Genomic DNA, 20,682 nt, shown 5'->3' on the forward strand with positions numbered 1-20,682 from the left:
CAAACAGGGAAGTCGTATTCGTGCTTTGGCGTGGTTCAGCACAAAATCAACTGGCATATTTACACGTATCAAGTATAAGCATCATTAGCGAGTGCGTGCGACGCCTTTTATTCGTGTATTATATTAAGCGGCGATTCAAGCCAGCCCTCTGGTAAGGTACATGGTCTTACGGCCAAGGACCAACGTGTAACCCAAATTTTTTGTAGTTACTAGTTATCGGAAGTTTTCTCGAGGGACCTTTGATGAACTTTGAGAGTTTAAATGAGTAGTGAAAGTGGTAAATTTTGATTATTGCAAAGTCCATTTCCTACCGCTTGGTAGAACAACTTTATCCATGCAGTTTGTTATGACTCGTAAAGAGGAAAATCGTCATCGATGAAATATATACTGTAGAATCGAAAACATGTACTTATTTGAGGTACAAAAGATCCGTTCAATTTTCGAGCTAAAACGACCGAAAAGCCTATCGCTTTTGATTCCTTATAAATAACTTGCGAAAGAAATCAAATCTATAATGATCTCCACTTCCAATTCTTGAACACATTGTAGCAGAATATTATAATTAAATATATTGCAATAAATTATAATATTATACTATAGTAAAGGCAATATGCAGTCTTTGAGAATTCGATGCCAACCTGGAATTCCGTTTCGAACGCAGGCACTGAATTTACTACGCTACGCTCCAGGCTTGGATAGAGAAAAGTTATAGGTTATCATGTCACCGTTACCGTCTATTTTTTCACACATTTCGGGCAATAGGCCTCCTCCACGTCTACATACTCTAAGGCTCAGTCGCATCCTAATCGAAGGTACCGATTTTTGTGAAAACTTGTTATCATGTCATGCAGCGTCCCCGTTGCATGCGACGGAATAAAGTAACACGAATGCCACGTCAAAGTATGAAACAACTGCCAAATCACGAAATTGACCTAAATTTCCCATCCGTGTTACAATTATGTGAATAATATAGGTATATCAATAAGCATGCATATACTACAGCCTTGCTCATATCACAAAACCATTGATCATCCTATTGGATCGGTAGCTCACCCCATGGTTCAAGAACATCTTAAGCGTAACTCTAGGCAAGGGGTAAAAACATATTACACCTGAGTAAAGTCGACTCTGCCCCCCCCCCCCCCGCCAAATTTGATAAGGAAGGTTGGCGGCGTTGGCTTCCAACATATGCTCAATGGAATAACACACGCCACAATGGCTGGACGCGTTGCTGGCATTCGTTAGAGGCTGCCGGTGCCAACCTTCAGCGGTGGGGTCAGTTTCGATTCAACCCGGTTACGCATACTCGAAATTTACCATTATTAGATACATGTATGGGTATTATGCATGTACTCATTACTCGTCTATGCCCTGTAATGTGAAATAAATAATGAGCGAAGAATGTTCCGTGTTTATTCATACACGCATATAGATATACCTATATGTATTATACGTAGACTTGAGTCCAGTTGCATGACAATTATCTTTTGAATGTTCTATTGCCTTACAGCGCCTTTTTTCTCTTCCTTCCCCTCTCCTTCCTCCTTTCACCAGCTCTACAACAGAGTATACAATATTTTTACCATACTTTTTTACTTGTACACATATCAATCAGCAATATCTTTTTCTTCTTTTTGATAGATTTTATCTGTCAGCTCTAGATTTAGTGCATGCAGGATGCATTTTTTCAGACGCTTCCGGAATTTGGGCAATACAGTGATTAACTTTACCATTATCATAAAAATAAAAATTGTATACTTACATACAAATAACAGAGTGTAAAATTTGTATATACAGTGTACACACGTGTATGCATGTCACAGAATACCTACAAATATAGCCGCACCGCATCGAAAAGCGAATACGCATATTCTATAAGCAACAGCTGGAGAAAGTGTCGTTCAGTAAAATAGATTTGCGAGATGAGCGGGGAGAAGGAGGCATATGTGCCGCAAACGTTATCCTCTTCTATCTACATATCGCTTTCTCTCTCTCTCTCTCTCTCTCTCTCTCTCGCTACATAATATTCATATAGCTCTGTTGTTTCACGAATATAACATACTACACTGCGTTTGTAGAATAACACCAAGCGTCCGAACAATTAGTATTACGGAATCCAGTCACAAATTATTCACATCACTCGACAGTAAATTGAAAATTTATCACCAGTTATTTGTAGCCGCGCATTGACGTGACATAATGGTTACTCGTGCACATGGCGTGCAATAACATTCTAGTAGTGGAGTATGATAATCAATGACCGCCAGTACTATTAGTGGAAAATGCAATCGGCTCAATCTACGAGCTATCTTACAAGTTCTTCTGTATATTGACCGGGCTCGCTAACGTAAACGCGTGGTATATTATACATTTTACTTCGTTCGACAAACGGGAATCTATTGTCTGCATTACATGTAATCTACTACGCAAGATGCTGAACGTACTGTTCTGTAATGCGAGTAGTCAGTTGTTCCCAGATGTGTTTCAATTTTTCAATAGCGGAAGTTAGTGACTTTGAATGTTCCTTGCCTAGCCACCACATTGACGGAAGAAACTTTACTAACTTACTAAAGAATCCTGCTAGTACTTATAATACATCTTGTCAATAGCAGTGAGTTGGTAATTTAAAAAAACTGAAGAGCCATCTGGGATTCGTTTTTAGCAGAAAACTCACGATAGTTCTCCTCCAAACGTCATCTGTTAAACCATTTTATGACAATTGTAACCAGAAATTGGCATTTGAATAATATCGTAGTTATTCATGTACATACACATATACATATATCACATTGTATAGCTCGTACATACATGCATAAAGATAAACGCAGGCGCTTATGTTTTATCATCTATAAGCAAGTATGAAAATTCGAACTCCTCAATGCGGATCTTCTGCTACTATAAGCCTGGTACTAATACGGCATATATTAATACTTGTTAAAATCACATGTGCATAACATCATTTATTATTCTATGCATAAGCATACCCCCGACCTCTCTACTTTCAGTGGGTCGAATACCGGGAGAGCTCCTTGAGGGTTAACCATGTGAGCGATTTCTCGCCGGAAGATAGGCAACTAAAATTACATCTGGAATACTTACTGCGTGTAATATGTAACTTCGGTTGCCTATCTGCCGTCGATCATCCTATATGCTTTTGTACCCGGTGTTCATAGGGATATGTTCGGATCGTATGCATATGGATAAGTTACGAATATCTCCAGATGCTGACCAGCCAAAGAGGATAGGGTCGGATGAGATTCCTATCAATCTGAACCGATTCACCTATATGACATTTTTAAGAAAGATAATTAGCAGCGCTGGCAGGTAACACACGTGGTGTCGGTTCAACTACGGTTTTGTGTACAGGTCTGGTAACGGTGGATGGCGGAGGAGGCCTTCATTTTAAGCCTAGTTTTGTCGTTCGAACTCTGGCCGTCGAAAACGCTCACAGGTAGGGTTATTTCAAAACGTAGGTACATAACCTTATTCTCGGTATCCGACCAAAAGCCATCAACCACATTTCCAGTCCTAGATAAGTATAAAACGGCAAAGCCGAAAGCTAATCACTAATTAAGTAATTATAATAAAAACCAAATTTTGTCGGATCCAGTTACCTGTATTCAATTACACCTATTACTTAGTCAATATAATTGTACAAATAGAAAAATTGTTTCAATATTCTGCATAAAATAACCGTTGTTAATCCCAATTTTTCCATTGTGAAATATCAAAGTATATGAATATAACACGCCACACTTCTGTATACATCGTTATCCGTGTAACCGTGGATAGAACAACCAATTTGGCCCCAGAACGAGGGCCTTTCCCACCACTGGAAAATTAGGGTCATTCCCAGACCTGTATACAAAATCGTGAGATTGACGCACCGCTGCCGCGCTGGTTTTACAGGTTAGAGACTGCTAGTGCCAACCCTATATCACCAACATGTACTTAACCGTAGAAATTGTGTTTTCGTAATTTTCTGAATATAATAATCATAATCACACCAACCCCCGCCATACTCAATAGCATATATCCCCATGAGCGGTTAGGCTCGAGCGGGGCAAGGAAGAGAATGGATGAGCGACAATCATTATGCTTCTGCAGCCGTCTCAAGATGTTCAATAGAAATACGTGCTGATTTTTATTTCACTAATTACAATTGAACCGATTACTCAGGAACGCTTATAATTAACTCACAGGTACCTACGATCGATTTACAAACGAATCCTTATCAGAAAATTAGAAAAAAAAAACTGTTTCGTCAGCTAAGTACATACCTATTGGTCCCCATTTCGGAGCGGTTGAAGCCATGGGGGTCAAATTCGACTTTTTCCGAGTGTACATTATGTATAACGTACAAATTCCAGTACGACATATGTATGTGTGTATATACATGCATACACTGTTGTACCTGACAAGCACCAAGCCAAATTTCTATTCCAAGTGTACCCGCATCGTGCACGTGTAATATACTAGCCTGGAAGAGGGGAGACCGGAGCAGAATCGCGTATTCCTGTTGTGTGTATAGCCTTTTCTGTACCCTCTCAGTAGCTGGGTAATCGGGAAGAAGTTAAGGGGGAACGGTGCACGCCATGGCTACCTCATAATATATAATTTACTCATTTATTGTTGCTCAAGATGATAAATATCTCCACACTGGTGTAAATAATTTATACCTATACTCCTGCATGCGTAATTGTGGTTAGCTTTTGAACATGGTCGTACCAAACATTCTGCTGCACGACTGTTAATGTTTTCACCGAAAGTATAATCTTCGGCTTCATGGAACTGGCTATACGTATGTATGTATGTATATGTATATATATAATTGCCCAGCGAGAACGACCATTCATGTGTTATTGAATCAGAAAAGAACAACTTGTACTACCGGCGAATACTACAGACGTTCAATTAGCATGCATTTCAATACGTATACGATTACCGGATATGAAATATTTGAAAAAAACTACCACAAACCAGAATATTAGAGTCACTAAAGGAACTGTTTTGAATTGAAGAATGTCATAGAGGTCAAAGCTATGATTTTATCTTGCGAGACGTTACTTCGGATATCAAGGAATACTGAAGTGACTGGTCCAAAAAATTGATTTTTTTCTAAATTCACATATATAATAGCCGTAGAAAGAGGAAGTAAGACCCCTGTTATAATTTGAGCTCTTAATATTAATATTTGGTGGTTCCTGAAGGCAATTTTCCATTTTGTATTACATTAACACGAAAAAATAATTTTAGTTATTTCTGAATTTTGTAGCTCACAATCAGCAACGAGGCAATGCACATAAATGTCCGATACATTTTTGTATAGGGAATTCAATGCTATACAAAAAAGGTCTCTTATAATTTTTTCGTAACCAAACTGTTTAAAAAGTTATTCAACGTTAAATTTTAAATTATGTGAAAATTCAGTTTTTCGAGATTAACAGCGAAAATACTAGACTTGTCACAAAATATAGTGCGTCTTTTATTTTGTAAAGCATTTCAATTGCTATAAAATCATGTCATTCAATTAATTTTCAACTGAAGCAAATTAATTTTTGTTAAAAAAAAGTGCTTTTAAAGTGGAATTTCGTATATTACGTATTATTACTTGTAATAATAACAGAACAAATTTGCTCAAGTTGCAAATTAATTGAATGTCATGATTTTATAGCGGTTGAAATGCTTGACAAAAAAAAAACCGGCAATATTTTATGATAAGTCTAGTATTTTCACTGTTAATCTTGCCAAAAGTACATTCCTAAATTATTTCAACTTTAGACTAAAATAACTTTTGAAAGAGTTTGGTTATCGAAAAGTTGCAATAGACCTATTTTGTAAAACATTAAATTCCTTACAAAAATGTGTGTCAGAAATTTATGTACATTGCCTCGTTACTGAGCTACTAAATTCAGAAATAATTGATTTTATTTTCTCGTATTAATTAAATGGAAAATGGAAAATTGCGTTCAGGAACCACTAAATATTAATATTAAGGGCTCAAATTATAACAGGCGTCTCATTTCCTCTTGCTAGAACTATTAAACATGTGACTTTGAAAAAATAAAATAGTTGATTTTGTGAACCAGTCCAATACACATGGACCAATCAGCCTTGCCTCCTTTCGCGTTACCCTTATATTTGCAATCGGGGGCATCCATTAATCACGTGAGACTCACGAGGGGGGGGGAGGGAAGTACTCGAAAATATCACGATTGATCACACGGGGGGAGGGAGGGGTCTCGGGCAATGTCACGTGTATTTTTTGGTACATTTTCTCTAAAAACACCGAGTATATTTAGAGATTTTTATTGGTTTTATCACATTTTTAACCCATGCACGCGAGTAGTCGATGGGCGAGAAAAATCACGTGATAACGGGCAAGGGGGGCGGGGGTTCACCGAAACCTCATGTGTGATCACGGAGGGGCAGGGGGGGGTCTAAAATTGATCATAAAGGCATCACGTGATTAATGGATGCCCCCGTTGCAGATGTTCTTACTACGCAAAGTAACCCAGCCCGTTTAGAAAATCTTAGACGAAAGAGGGAAGTAGCTTGCGATTTAAAGTATCCTGGATTTATTGACAAGTGTTGCAGGGGTTTTGAGCATGACATGAAAACTATTCAAGATACTTGAGTATCTTTAGCGAACCCCCTAAGAATTACGACCTCTAAATGCAGTGGGCGGGACAGTGAACTTATAAAAAATTATCCACGATGAGTGTATTCTAAATATTAGAATTAAATAATTAATCAAAAAAAACCAAAAATCCAACTACAGAAAAAACATAACAAAATGCAATTTTGATGAAACAATTAAAAAAAAAAACATTTGAAATCTTCTCCAATGTTTGATACCGAGTCAAGCATTCTTCCTCAACTAATTTACGTAAGATTTACTTGAAAATAGGAGGGAGATAAATAAATAATATAAGAAATATCGCTCTAAATTTTTGACCATTTTAATGCATATGTATATAAATGTTTCTTGGTAGCAGCGGTCAATCGAATCAAACCTTAACGACTTGACGATTCGATCCCTTGGAGAGAATCCTCTTCAGAAGGACTTTTTAGACTTATGGTTGCCAAAATTACAATGAGACCAACAAGATATTTCCATTTTCGATAGTCCTAGGCAATATATTTTACATGCCTGGGTTACTCAATGGTCTGTTGAAAAGACATTGGCAAGATCATTCACAATTAATAAAACTTCTGAACTCGGCTCACGCTTTTCATGCCCGTCGCGCGGCATTAAGCCTTGAGATTATCTAAGAACTGAGTACACTATAGGCTATGTAACTCTGAGGATGACTTTAGTACTGTGCTGGATGAAAATCGGCTAATCAGTTCAGGTAACCAGTGGTAGTTGAATCAACATAGTTATAAAAACGATAAAAAATTTTACATTTTTCGATGATAATAATTTATATTATAACAGAATATTTAAGTTCCACGACAGTGTGGTGTCCGACATCGCGATGTTTAATAGCGGTATTTTCAAACCATAAATCCGCAAGTACCATCAAAGTAGCACGCCTACGTGTGTTTCTGCCGATCCAAAGCTATTGTATCGGCACATTGTTATTTATGTTTATAAAACGGATTATGCGCTCTTTGATGAAATTCATTTGCTTACCGGAATAATGCGAGAGCATTTATGGGGTGAGTTTCTGCAGCGTGCTGTTTCTGTTATCATCAAGGATCAATAGATACATTTATTTCCAACTGCTGAAGATAATTTAATCTTTCTCCCATACTCGTGCAGATCATCGGTATAGTAGTGTCAACTGATATTACACTCTAGTCTGGATATTAAATTTGGAATTGATCAGAGTTTCATTTATTTCATTCAGCTGAAGGCAACGCGCTTGGGTGAAGAACAATGAGCAAATTATGTAGACGCATAATGCAAGAATGACCATCATTTTTATTGAAACACGGTCCCTCTCTCAAAATCTTATCACCATGATCAACCGATCAACACCGACATCAGTAAAACAGAGGTCTAGCTCAAAACCCTTCAACAGACGTAAATAATTCCAAACAACCCCCGTATATACCCAAATAGTCTATCCTTATACATATATGCCTACAATATATATGACAAATTATATCTCGTACATACAGGTATACATATAACGTATGCCGAAGAGTTGAAATCAGTGGGTGGACAAATTATCATTGCACGTGGGATTTATCACACTACTGCTAATGACTAAAGCTACAGTAAAACGGACCGTCTGTCGATCAGCCCAGATCTTCCATATTTAATAGAACTTGTCGACGTTCGTGTATGCAGATGACTATTATACTGTATTATATTATATTATATTTCCTGGTAACTTCGGCGAGGCAGCATCAGTAGTATCAGTTGTATATGTATACACATATTGCTTGTATTGTCGCACACGACCTGAACGACAACGACGATGACGACGAGGACGACGACGACTGGAATAATCACACCGCTCACCTGCTTTATTTTTACCTATACGCGTCTATGAAAAAATTAGTTATAATAAATCTGCAATAAACTCTACGGGTTGTATGGGATGTATACACTGCACCATATCTAAATACAAATAATCGTTGTACAAGTAACAAAATTGCGTTTTATACATATACATATATTTACAGTCAGCAGCATTTCTGAATGGAGTATAACATAAAAGTAACGCATCCCTCATTGCCCGCCATGTTGTATATATATACACACACACACGCGCGCGCGCGCACGCGCGCACGCATACGCACATACATACGTGCATACATACATACATACATACATATATATATATATATATATATATATACACACACACGCGCGCACGCGCGTGCGTGTGTGTGTATGTGTGCATGTTAAGATGAGGAATGTTTTTATTTTTGAATTTCGTTCGTCAATAATGTCTCTTCACTGTATCATTCAATTTTCATTACTCTCATTATAGTATACATAATTTATAAACATCATATTAACGCTGTGATAGTGGCTTCTGTGGGCTTGATGTTGAATTATCTTTACCGTTATACGGTGGTTATTAATCGAATTCTTGTCTGGTTTATAGGGTAAATTTTTCCGCTGCAACGACCGCTCGAAAATGACGGAACTGGATTGCCAGTGAGTACCATGCACATGATAGGCAATGTTTATACCATATGAGTGAAACCGTTCTTATTATCAGTGCGCATTTCTTCTGGAAGTCGCATTCGCCAATAATATAATCAGACTTGGTAGATTAAGCGCCGACTTCTCATACGTGAGCTTTGTCATCGTTCCATGCAGGCAATGAGGTGGAAACCATCTTCAGCTGTTAATCACAGTTTATGGAGGTTATGTAGGACAAACGAATTTTTAAAGATTATATCGGATCTTAAATAGTTGATGCAGGGGTTTGCTAAGGCTTAGCACCATTTTATCGTTAACTAACTGATAACTGATGACTGCTGCAAATCATCATAACAGCACAATTTCATTTCGCCACTCGATGAAGAGGGAGAATTTTACATCTCATGCTCTGTGTCTAGTACACTTTGGGACAATGAATCTGAGACGACTAATTTTTTACACTAGACAGTTATGTTGGCAACACAGCGAAACCTGAAGCGCCATAGTGGGCCGAGCGCGAAACAAACTCAATCTCAATAAACATAACACAACCCATGATCGTCGAATCTAATCTTAGAATACCGCGTGGATAATGATTTGTTGACGTGTCAATCCAACATGGTATTCTAAGGTTAGATTCGACGGTCATGGGTTATGTTATGTTTGTCGAGATGGAGTTTGTTTCGCGCTCGGCCGACTATGGCGCTGTAGGTTTCTCTGTATTGCCAACATAACTGTCTAGAGTAAAAAAAAAACATGTCTGCAGTTCGCACGTGGTAGAAGTGAAACCTTCAGAAACTAAACTGCGAGAGAATAAGGAGACTGAAGTACCAGGAGTGGAATAATTCTTCGTTTCATCGATAGTCGTTTCATTTCGTTTCATCGAGTTTAAAATCACTCGCGTATTAAAGAAATTTTCACCAACGGCGCTAAAGAAGTTTTCACTTCAAAATTAACCGTCTCAGATTCATTGTCCCCAAGTGTACGTTGGCTCGGCTGTCCGCACGAATAAGAATTATTGGCTTCATTAGCAATACCTACGATTACTGCCATTACTGCCACGAAATTCAGTTCCATTTGGCATATAATATGGTCGTCGTAGCTGTAATTATCATACTTGAGTACAAGAATATGGTTGGTATCCTACTTTTATACCTTCTGACAGTGGCTACATTATCTAAACATACGAATAACGTATCGACAATTTTTTTGCTTCTACCAGACAAAAAGGTTACCGCGGCACGATTTTTCCCGACAGACAATAACAATAATAATAATATTTATTCGGCAATTTGGCTTCACATAGTATACCATATACATTTAAATTATGGTATACAGAATAGCTTGGATTATTATGCGCATGCGCCGTCACTCAGCCTGCCAAGTTTCATCGTTTCCTCTCGGTATATGACTTTACGTTGTACACATGTGGACTTCGACTCTGAGACGGTTCATATTTTTGGACAAGTCGATTATATTGGCAATGGAAAGCCAGCCTCCATGCACCGCAACCGCCGCCGGTCGCGAAGTAGACTCAATTTTCGTTAACATAACTCAGAGCATTTGAATTTTGTACTGTTTCGTTATGTTATGTTAACAAAGATTGAGCCTGTTATGACTGTTTCGGCTGTTTCGAAATCGGCCGGTGGTGGCACTGCGGGCTCATACTCCAGAGCGAACGTAACTAACTTGTCCAAGAAATTAGCCGTCTCAGAATCCGTGTCCACGTGTGCACTTGCATATGCAGACATGTAGGCATACCGATAGTCTCTGGTGAAAGTGCTGCTTCGAGCCACTTAGCACAGCTACGCGGCACAGCCAGCTCCAACGCAAGCATAACTTTTACGGGAGCCGAGCGTGACAGACAAATGCTGCGAACGAAAATTTGTGCATGTGTTGGCGCTGGCGGTAACTGCGTGACTCGGGGTCAGCACTTTGGCTAGCGACTCCCGGTATACGCACTATGTCGGCTATACTATAGGTATGGGCACCTATAATTTGGCAAACGAATGTGGGAACTTTAATTGATAGCCATTAAGTTATGATTAAAACTTGATTTCGCATCAAAACGTTTATATAGGCTAAATTTCGATTTTTTCAGAGGCACGTATCTCGCGTTCGACGACGGTGATATCAATAAGCCATCGGTTGAGAATCGAAAATGGGACCAGAATACATTTCACTTTGATAACGTTGCTAAAGCTATGCTGACTCTGTTCACGGTGTCAACGTTCGAGGGCTGGCCCGCGTAAGAATTAATCTTATACGAATATTATTACATAACTTGACTCGATTATTAATATATTTCTATGTCCAAAGGCAATACTTGCGTGAAGTGCATACACTAATCGCAAAAAAAGAGGCTATCAATTAAAACGGGCTTAATCCCATTATGTACACCTATATAAACGTCATCCAACTATCAAACCATCCAACGACTGACTCTACCTTTACACTAACTACAATGAAACCCTGATTTCATACAAAATCTAAATTTCCTCCGCCTGGGACGCGCTAACCTGTATATGCAACTTGAATCTATAGTCTCTGCTCAACCATACACCTACGTCAACGCTAACTGCCAACTGGGATAGCTAATTTCCTATGGTCCTATTCGAATGATTCGTACCTGGATTCAATGAGTTTCACGTGTCAAAGCAAAATGCTGAAAAACATTCTGAATTTTATTAATATTTTTCCTATGGCTGTTCTACACTATACTATACAACGTTCACTCAACATAAGACGAGAAAATTCATTTTCTATGCATGGGTTCTTATGGGAAACCTCGTTAAATATTGCGTTTTTAATTACGAATAGTTAGTGAAACAGATGAAAGTTGAACGAAAACACTAGCAAAAAATATTGGACTCTTCACCGGGTGATTTTCACCTCAAGATCGGCAAAAATCACCCCCCTATAATATCTGCGGCAAAACTGACCTTGAAACTGGTATTTGAGATCGGTTTAAGTAAAAAAGTGGGTTTGACTGAACCAATTCTCTTTGTCAAGAGGAACGAAAGACTCTTTGGAATCATGACTCGTCAAGGAATCGTTCTCATCGAAAGAACTCACACGAAGGGAAAGGAATTCTTGAACCAACAAAATAAATTTTGTTAGAGTCCATTTACTTTAATTAAGTATCCTTTTTTTTTGTTCCGAATACGAAGGCATCAATAAAACAGTTTCGATTCAATGAGTTAATGACATCAATTACGACGATTACCCTGATAGAATTAAAAACGATTGCATGTGAAATATCCCGACGAACAATAACTATGATGTTTAAATACTTTCAATCATAAATGAATGGGTTTAATAGCAACGCAATCATTGTGCCCACAACGAAATTGAGTCTTGCACATCGAGAAATTATTATGGAAACTGATTATTAAGCCCTCATTGCCCAACCATTTATCTTCACTGACAATAGTGGTACTTCTTAATTACCTTAGTTGAAAGAATAAAAAAAATAATGCTCTCCGATAGCTAGAACCGATGATGCCTAGATTATACACTGTCGTATAATTATTAATTCCAGATTACTGCAGGTATCCATTGATTCGAATAAAGAAGACAACGGACCCATCCACAACTTTCGACCAATAGTTGCCGTTTACTACATCGTATATATCATTATCATTGCATTTTTTATGGTCAACATATTCGTAGGCTTTGTTATAGTGACATTCCAAAACGAGGGTGAGCAAGAATACAAGAATTGCGAATTGGATAAGAATCAGGTGAGCACTGGAGAAAATATCTATATTTTCATCAGTGTATGCGGCGCAGGATATTTATGTACATACCTACCCTGCACTGGCATGCGGCAATATTTTGTTATAATTATTGAGTAACTTGACAAACCTCACATAGGCATAGGTGAACCATGCATTTATACATGTCTGTACAGCATTGTATACGTACAATATCCCTTCATTATCGCAGCGCAACTGCATAGAGTTTGCACTAAAAGCGAAACCGGTACGGCGTTACATTCCCAAACATCGTATACAATACAAAGTTTGGTGGTTCGTCACATCACAACCGTTCGAATACACCATATTCACCCTCATTATGATAAATACGGTCACTCTGGCGATGAAATTCTACGAGCAGCCACAGTTTTACACGGACGCCTTGGACATACTGAACATGATTTTCACAGCAGTCTTTGCTCTTGAGTTCGTGTTCAAGCTAGCCGCATTCAAATTCAAGGCAAGCATGTGATTTTTATTCTATTATACAGCCGTTATCAAATTAATGTTTAGAAATTCAACATAACTTGTATATAATTTGATCGTAGAATTACTTCGGAGATGCCTGGAATGTCTTTGACTTCATCATTGTACTAGGAAGCTTCATAGATATCGTGTACTCCGAGGTCAGAGGGGTACGTACACTTCGAAATAAACTCAAATTTGAATCGTCAAAGCTTTCAAAAATGTTTGCAACTGTAAAAACATTGTAACCTTTACCGATTGGAATTGCTTCAGGGCGGATCCAGTATCATCTCCATAAATTTTTTTCGCTTATTCCGCGTGATGCGCTTGGTGAAACTCTTAAGCAGAGGGGAAGGTATCCGAACTTTGTTATGGACATTCATCAAGTCTTTCCAAGCTCTACCATATGTCGCTCTTCTGATCGTAATGCTGTTCTTCATATATGCTGTTATCGGGATGCAGGTAATTATAATGGCTCATGCATGAACCAGATGAGGAGTCTACCGATTTAAAAACTTATGATTAACATGATCACATCACCTCTAGTTTTCCGTCGTTGTTTGCATAGTAAGATAGTTTCTTAATTGAAATTTCACTCGGAAGGTAGCAGACAGCATTTCTTTTATTTTTGTTTTTGTTTTTCGATGAATGTACAAATATTCTAAATTGGTTGGTGAAATTTGCTGCCTTGATTTACCTTGTCTATCCTTCAATTGAATATCCAATAATATTCGTAACATTCATTTCTTGGTCTCATTTTCGAGCTGAAGGTAAAGTTTGTGGCATTACTTCGATCAAATCTACAAATTCTGGCATAACACTCTGAAACAAGATAATTGAATGTATCTGTACTTGTATCATGCTATATAACCAGAGTTGTTCTTTTCAACACTCCCCTAAAGCCATAACACAGAGCTGTCTCTTTGCCCTGCAGCTATAGTAGATGTATACATATACGTATATATACGTTTGAAGTAGGAACTCTGCGCGTAAAGCGAGCCCAGGAATGACCATCATTGTTTGGTTTACCAAGCATCCTAGTGATGCTCGGCTCGCACGAAAAAAAAAAGATTGTATACGTTCATGCCACCTCTCGTTGTATATTATAAAAATACCTTATTGTTATATTGCAAGCAAAGTTATATATAGCACTACCTTTGCACTCAATAGTACAAAGAGAAAAAATCATTCCATTTTATGAAAATGTAATTATAGTTAACCGCCTCTGCGCACAAATAGCAAGTCCGACTTTTTTTCGTAAAAGCTACGTCGGTTGAGACCAAAATCTGTTCATTCGTTCTCGAGGTATCGGCCGACAAACAATTGATAACACATACACCTGTCCACCCCGAAAAAGGAAAATCTCATGAGAACTCTACTTTTTATTTTCTGAATAGTTAGAAAAGGGAGCCGCTAGAAGTTAAAAACAATGCGAGAGTGCGGCGTTATTAATAGTATTTTAACGGACTGAATGATGACGCATTTCATATAGACGTTGCAACCGTATAATAATTACATAACGTACAGGTATTCGGTAAAATTGCCCTCGACGACGATACAGAGATACATCGCAACAACAACTTCCAAACGTTTCCGCAATCTGTTCTGGTCCTATTCAGATCGGCTACAGGTAAATGCTCAACATAAATATATGTATAGTAGTATACTTGTGTGTACGTTAAGGGAACGCTAACATTGTACCATAAAAATTGTTGTCAAATAAGCTGTTTACGACCTAAAGAAACGAAATATTACTCATGTCAATGCTTGGGCCATTTACAGGTGAGTCTTGGCAGGATATCATGATGGATTGTGCGGCACGAGGGAACGAAGTAAAGTGTGACAATAGAAGTGACGAAAGAAATTCGACTGGATGCGGGTCAAACATTGCGTTCCCGTACTTTATTTCTTTTTACGTACTCTGTTCCTTTCTTGTAAGTAGTGCCGTTCCCACGTACTTAATTTTTTTCTATGTAGACATTGCTTTATTGCTAGTTGCGTTGCACAATATTGTCGGCATATGTGCATACCGCAAAAGTTGAGGAGAAAGCATGATGCTTGTTTTGTCCGTTGTCAAATTCATCTGAATAATATTATAATTTGCAACACCTGCTTGTAAAGTTATATTGTCTGGAGCGTGCGTAAAGAGCCCCATTTCCAAGCAGTGCAAAAATATAACGTTGGTATATATGGGATGTCACTGCCACCGTAGATGTTGCTCAGATCAAACTTTTTGCGCAGGTGTTGCTAAAAATATCGTGTGTGACACGTGCGGATAACATTTTCCGCGTTCGTTAGATCATATATTATATACGTTGGTACTGGGATATTACAGATTATCAACCTGTTCGTAGCAGTTATAATGGATAATTTCGATTACTTGACCAGAGACTGGTCTATACTTGGTCCGCATCATCTCGACGAGTTTATTAGACTGTGGTCCGAATACGATCCCGACGCCAAGGGCCGTATCAAGCATCTTGACGTTGTTACTTTGTTACGTAAAATATCACCGCCATTGGGATTTGGTAAACTTTGTCCCCATAGAGTTGCTTGCAAGGTGAGACGCCAGGAAGAAAATTAGTAGCTTTTCTTCATTTGTCGATTTTGAAACATGATGTCCAGAATTTCATCGATGTCTCGCTCGGTGTTGCATATATCATCGATTTCTATACCTATTTCTTTGCAGCGATTAGTGTCGATGAACATGCCCCTTAACAGCGACGGTACTGTATTATTCAACGCAACCTTATTCGCAGTTGTGCGAACTTCACTCAGAATAAAAACTGAAGGTAATATCGATGATGCAAACGCGGAGCTGAGGGCTGTAATAAAGAAGATATGGAAGCGAACCAGTCCGAAACTATTGGACCAAGTCGTACCACCTCCCGGAGGTCGGTATCAAATTTTCTCTCAATTCCCATAATTCATCCTTCAATTGAAGAAATCCCAATAACGATAACAATAATGATAATAATATCGAATTTGCCTCTTAAACTTCAGTGGACGACGAAGTTACAGTTGGTAAGTTCTACGCCACGTTTCTTATTCAAGACTACTTCCGACGCTTCAAAAAACGAAAGGAACAGGAAATGAAAGAAGGTGACAAAGACTGTCACAACACGGTAACCTTGCAGGTCAGTGATTTACTATAGAAAAATGTATCTGTCCTAAAACAGAGCAGTAAAATGTTTCAAGAAATAACTAATTCGATCAACTTTTCATTCCTTGGATCTGCTGATTCTGATGTGATAACTTGCGAACGGGTACACGCATTTACGAAAGCGTAGCAAATTTCAACACATCTACATGTGATAAAAATGCGTCTTATAAGAATATCATGAAGAAATAAAAATTCACCATTCCCGACCCATTAGTACTGACTGATTTGAATTTTTTTTAACTCGGTTTCCGTAAGCAATAAAAACAGAATGAACGCGTGTACGGATTGCACATTTGTTATAAAATTAATTCAATCAGAATCTTCTTGAAGGATAACTGGTTATTGAGTACAGATTTCAAACAATATCTATATATGCCAAGACCGTGCGGCATATGCCTCACCTAATCACCCAATGAAGAATGTCTCTAAAAATTCCGACTTTACAGTCCTAGTGTCGTCTAACAAAATTTTCTTATAAGGCTGGTTTGCGAACGCTTCACGAAGCTGGACCAGAACTAAAGCGAGCAATTTCTGGCAACTTGGAAGAGCTGCTGGACGATAATCCTGAACCAACGCACAGGGTAAGCCCTGAGTTTACAATCAGTATAGATTAGATATATATGTATGTATAATATATAGGAATGGTTGAATTCGTCGAAGTTGGTCGGGTTTTTTGACATCAGTTTATTAATTACGACGTTTTGATCGGGCTATCCGCCGATCTTCATCAGGAAAATATTGATATCCTACAGGCATTTACAGGTGTTTACATATTCGCCGTTGTGGAGGAAGTGATGTACATGTAAACACCTAATGCCTGTATGATGTCAATATTTTCCTGATGATGATCGGCGGGTAGCCCGATCGAAACGTGCTAATTAGTAAGTTGATGTCAAAAAACTAACCGACTTCGACGAATTCAACAATTCTTAAAAAATTTCATGGTCACGAATTCTTCAATTATATAATATATGTTTATTTACTTTCCAGAGAAATCACTCATTGTTTGGTAGCGTCTGGTCCAGTATGCGAAAAGGGCACCACAATTTTCACCGAGCCAAATCGTTGAAAGTTGATTCGACCGTTTCAAAGGTGACGCGAGTTCATTCGTATTCCCGATTTCAAACCTAAATTATTACTTTGTCACGAGTCTGAGGATTTACCCATTGTATCATTCGACATGTATGTGGTGTTAATGAAGTTGATTGTCTTAACTCCAGGTTTCACCGACCAATTCGATTGACTTTTTACCCTACGTATCGACGAAAAGAGCCATCAACGATACCCAAAATCAAGTAACTGCCAGGTCACATCAGGTTGTGCCAAACGTTGTCGGGTAAATATTACCTCGTATACTGATACAGATATTTACATTGATACCACAGTTATTAGCTATTGGTCTGTAGATACGAGTAAAATCGATTCCAACATCCCTAGTTCCAGTGGAGCATAGCAGAAATAAGGTTGACAGCACTGGCTTTGAAATACACGCAAGCTCGGCTCGACACACCGCTGCAGATGGTTAGAAACTGCCAGTGCCAACCTCGTTTCTGGCCCGCTGAAATTAGGGGGGTTGGATTGAACGTTACTCGATTGTACGTATCCAACTAGTCGCATCCACGTCTACAATTTATCTCTGCGAAACTCATGTGTAAATAAAGTATACAATGTTAATATTACACTTCTACTCAGTAGGAGCTTCGGTGACAACGCCATGAACCAGATGGCCGCAGACCCGAGGCAAATACATGCCGAAGAAAATATTCCTCTGCGACCACTGACGGTATTCGGAAATTCTTCGGATATACACCAGATGAACTACCAGAACTCTTACAAATTAATTGAGTAAGTCACCGGCTGAAACGCCTGAATTATTAATGCTACGTTGCCCAATTAACAATTAGATGGATAGAAAGGGGGAAGGAATTCCCGACGTGCGGAAAATGGAAGCAATAGACCTCGCACGGGACAAATCTCTACCATCTTATAATTGGTAGAAATATGGGACGTTTCCCTCTCGAAAATCCAGTAGGGAAGTTTCATATGTGAGGAAACTCGGTACCTCAACTCGCTGAATTTTCGAAGGGCAGCCAAACGCGCTTACCTGTATAAGAGAAATTGTACGCGGACCATTTGTTTGGTCCAACTTGAGTATTTCTTGACAAGTACCTCGTTATATTGTTTTTATCAAAGGCGCATTAAAAGTGGAGCTCTGCATAGCAGTTTAGCGGGACGCAAGTAGGCAATTTCATCTCATTGTCAGTGTTGTAAAGATAGGGTCGCGCATGCGCAGTCCACAGTTGCCTCACTTTCGTCCTTAGGGGGGAGAAATAGGCCACTCGCGTCACGCAAAATTAGCACGCAAAGCCCACCACTTTTCATTCACTTGCTATAAAAACTATCTTGTGTGATTCGGGTCAAAAGTTCGCGGTAACCTAATGCCCGCAAAACTGCGCATTCAACCGTCTAACGACGTCTTGCATGTTACAGCTCCTTACTGAATAGTTTTCAGTAAGGAGGACCATTTTTAACTAAACTTGACTAGTATACGCCAAAGGTGAGCACAATATTCTTCCAGTGTGTAGTAGTAAATCGAAATGCAATGATCTGGAAGCACTGTGAGTAAAGCTGTGCGCGCTGATGAAACCAACTGAAACTGCTGTGGAGAACGGACAAAGAAAATCTCCCCACAGTATTGATTTTTTTCGTCGACTTGCTCAGGTCTCGTATACACAGAGCATGTACTATATGCAAATTGAGAGGAAATACCGCGATGAGGGCCGAAAATATTTATTTCTGTTTGAAGAAAATGTTACTTACTGTTACTTACTGTTTCTTGCAAATGAGCGTTTTTTATAGGAATATTTATCGGAACGTTATATTAACAGTATACCAGATCATTTTGTGCAAAGGCCCCATAGGGGATATTGTTATGTAATCGTCTGATACCATCAGCAACCGAACTGACCATGGTAGTCACCGTGAATTTGCTACACAACTACTCGTGGTGCATTATTTGCTTTCACATTTTCTATACTAAAGCACTCCATCGGGACTTTTCATAAAATGATTTAATATGATGGAGAAAACTCGAAGTAATATTAGCGGATATGTCAGCACTGCATTGCTTTGGTGCACGAATTGCACTAAGAATCAGTGACATGAAATTCTCACGATCAGTGCAGAGTGACTTGAATAAAAGAAGATTGAAATATTGCGAAAGTACGTAAATGTATCTATCGTGGCAGCTGTGGATTTCCAGAGACCATTATTTTTTGCGACACGACAAACTATTAAAACAAAATTTCCATCTCCTCGGATAGGTTAATTTTATTACTACCTTTCATCCAAAAAAGTCTTGAAGTCAAGAAAAAGATTCACACGAGAAACGATAGCTGCACTTATAATTTAGTATACGTTCATATGTTTACGAAAAATTTAAATCTTGATTGATTCAGATCATTCTGCACGGAACATTTCTTGGGCTTCTCGAAAATGTGTACATTTTATGAAAAAAATCTTTGAATATTTTCTAACGCACGCGGAAATGACACAGCTAGAGAAAATTTTCGTTAAAAAGGTTTATTCGTTGATAAGAGAAAAGAAATTTTTGCTATGGAGGCCTTTACCCTCCTGATGTTTCTCGATTCGTAGAAATTTGGAGCCACGGTTGTGACTTATTATTTCCTCCTCCCTTTCTAGAAGTCGAATATGTCACCCATTTGCAGACCACACGGTGTATCGAATGTACATACATACTCATGTGAATCCATGCATATACCTACGTACGCATATTGTATGCAAAGAGGCATACATGCCTATGTACACATTCGTTGACACCGGGTATAGAACAATTGCAAGTGCCATTTTGCATAATTTACTTGCGACGATCGTAGACATCGTCATCCTCTAATACAACACTACGTTTCAAATTTCATTACCGTTCCATGTTTTGTTGATTGTCATACGTTTCAGCGGGCAAAGTTGCGGCAACTATCTCCACCCGAAAAATGAATATGGTAAGATTAGTTGGGGCTTTTTTCAAATATCATAGAGTAATCGTCTACAATTCATCCTAAAGCCTTTCTTGTAAAATTCTTTGGCATGTTTGCAGTGTATGATAAATCTTGCTTTGGTTGATATTTTCCAAATTGTGCATCTAACTATACCGACATGGAAATTGAAAT

General features: G+C 38.5%; 1 protein-coding gene and 1 long non-coding RNA gene across 17 annotated transcripts in view; one reads left to right on the forward strand and one right to left on the reverse strand.

The window, feature by feature from the left end:
- The window catches only part of LOC124305706 (muscle calcium channel subunit alpha-1), a 77,770-nt gene that overhangs the window by 49,852 nt on the left and 7,236 nt on the right, over window positions 1–20,682 (forward strand). For 12 of the 16 annotated variants that reach the window (XM_046765379.1, XM_046765375.1, XM_046765378.1 and 9 more), the window contains 16 exons: window positions 9,069–9,121; window positions 11,211–11,357; window positions 12,651–12,852; window positions 13,058–13,327; window positions 13,416–13,502; window positions 13,606–13,794; window positions 14,860–14,962; window positions 15,115–15,266; window positions 15,668–15,892; window positions 16,022–16,226; window positions 16,336–16,469; window positions 16,975–17,076; window positions 17,486–17,587; window positions 17,716–17,831; window positions 18,188–18,340; window positions 20,471–20,514. In XM_046765379.1, coding sequence (XP_046621335.1) covers window positions 9,069–9,121; window positions 11,211–11,357; window positions 12,651–12,852; window positions 13,058–13,327; window positions 13,416–13,502; window positions 13,606–13,794; window positions 14,860–14,962; window positions 15,115–15,266; window positions 15,668–15,892; window positions 16,022–16,226; window positions 16,336–16,469; window positions 16,975–17,076; window positions 17,486–17,587; window positions 17,716–17,831; window positions 18,188–18,340; window positions 20,471–20,514 — 2,284 coding nt within the window. Of the gene's footprint in view, window positions 1–9,068; window positions 9,122–11,210; window positions 11,358–12,650; window positions 12,853–13,057; window positions 13,328–13,415; window positions 13,503–13,605; window positions 13,795–14,859; window positions 14,963–15,114; window positions 15,267–15,667; window positions 15,893–16,021; window positions 16,227–16,335; window positions 16,470–16,974; window positions 17,077–17,485; window positions 17,588–17,715; window positions 17,832–17,932; window positions 18,065–18,187; window positions 18,341–20,470; window positions 20,515–20,682 lie in introns of those variants that run through there. The other 4 variants (XM_046765381.1, XM_046765387.1, XR_006908419.1 and 1 more) reach the window with 3 other exon arrangements.
- On the reverse strand, window positions 1,190–2,182 carry LOC124305710 (uncharacterized). Its single transcript, XR_006908421.1, has 3 exons — window positions 1,763–2,182; window positions 1,439–1,556; window positions 1,190–1,371 (listed from the first exon to the last, which is right to left on the reverse strand). It is a non-coding gene; the product is annotated as an uncharacterized LOC124305710 (long non-coding RNA).

This window comes from Neodiprion virginianus, chromosome 5 (genome assembly GCF_021901495.1).
Source record: "Neodiprion virginianus isolate iyNeoVirg1 chromosome 5, iyNeoVirg1.1, whole genome shotgun sequence".
NCBI classification, from domain to species: Eukaryota; Metazoa; Arthropoda; class Insecta; order Hymenoptera; family Diprionidae; genus Neodiprion; species Neodiprion virginianus.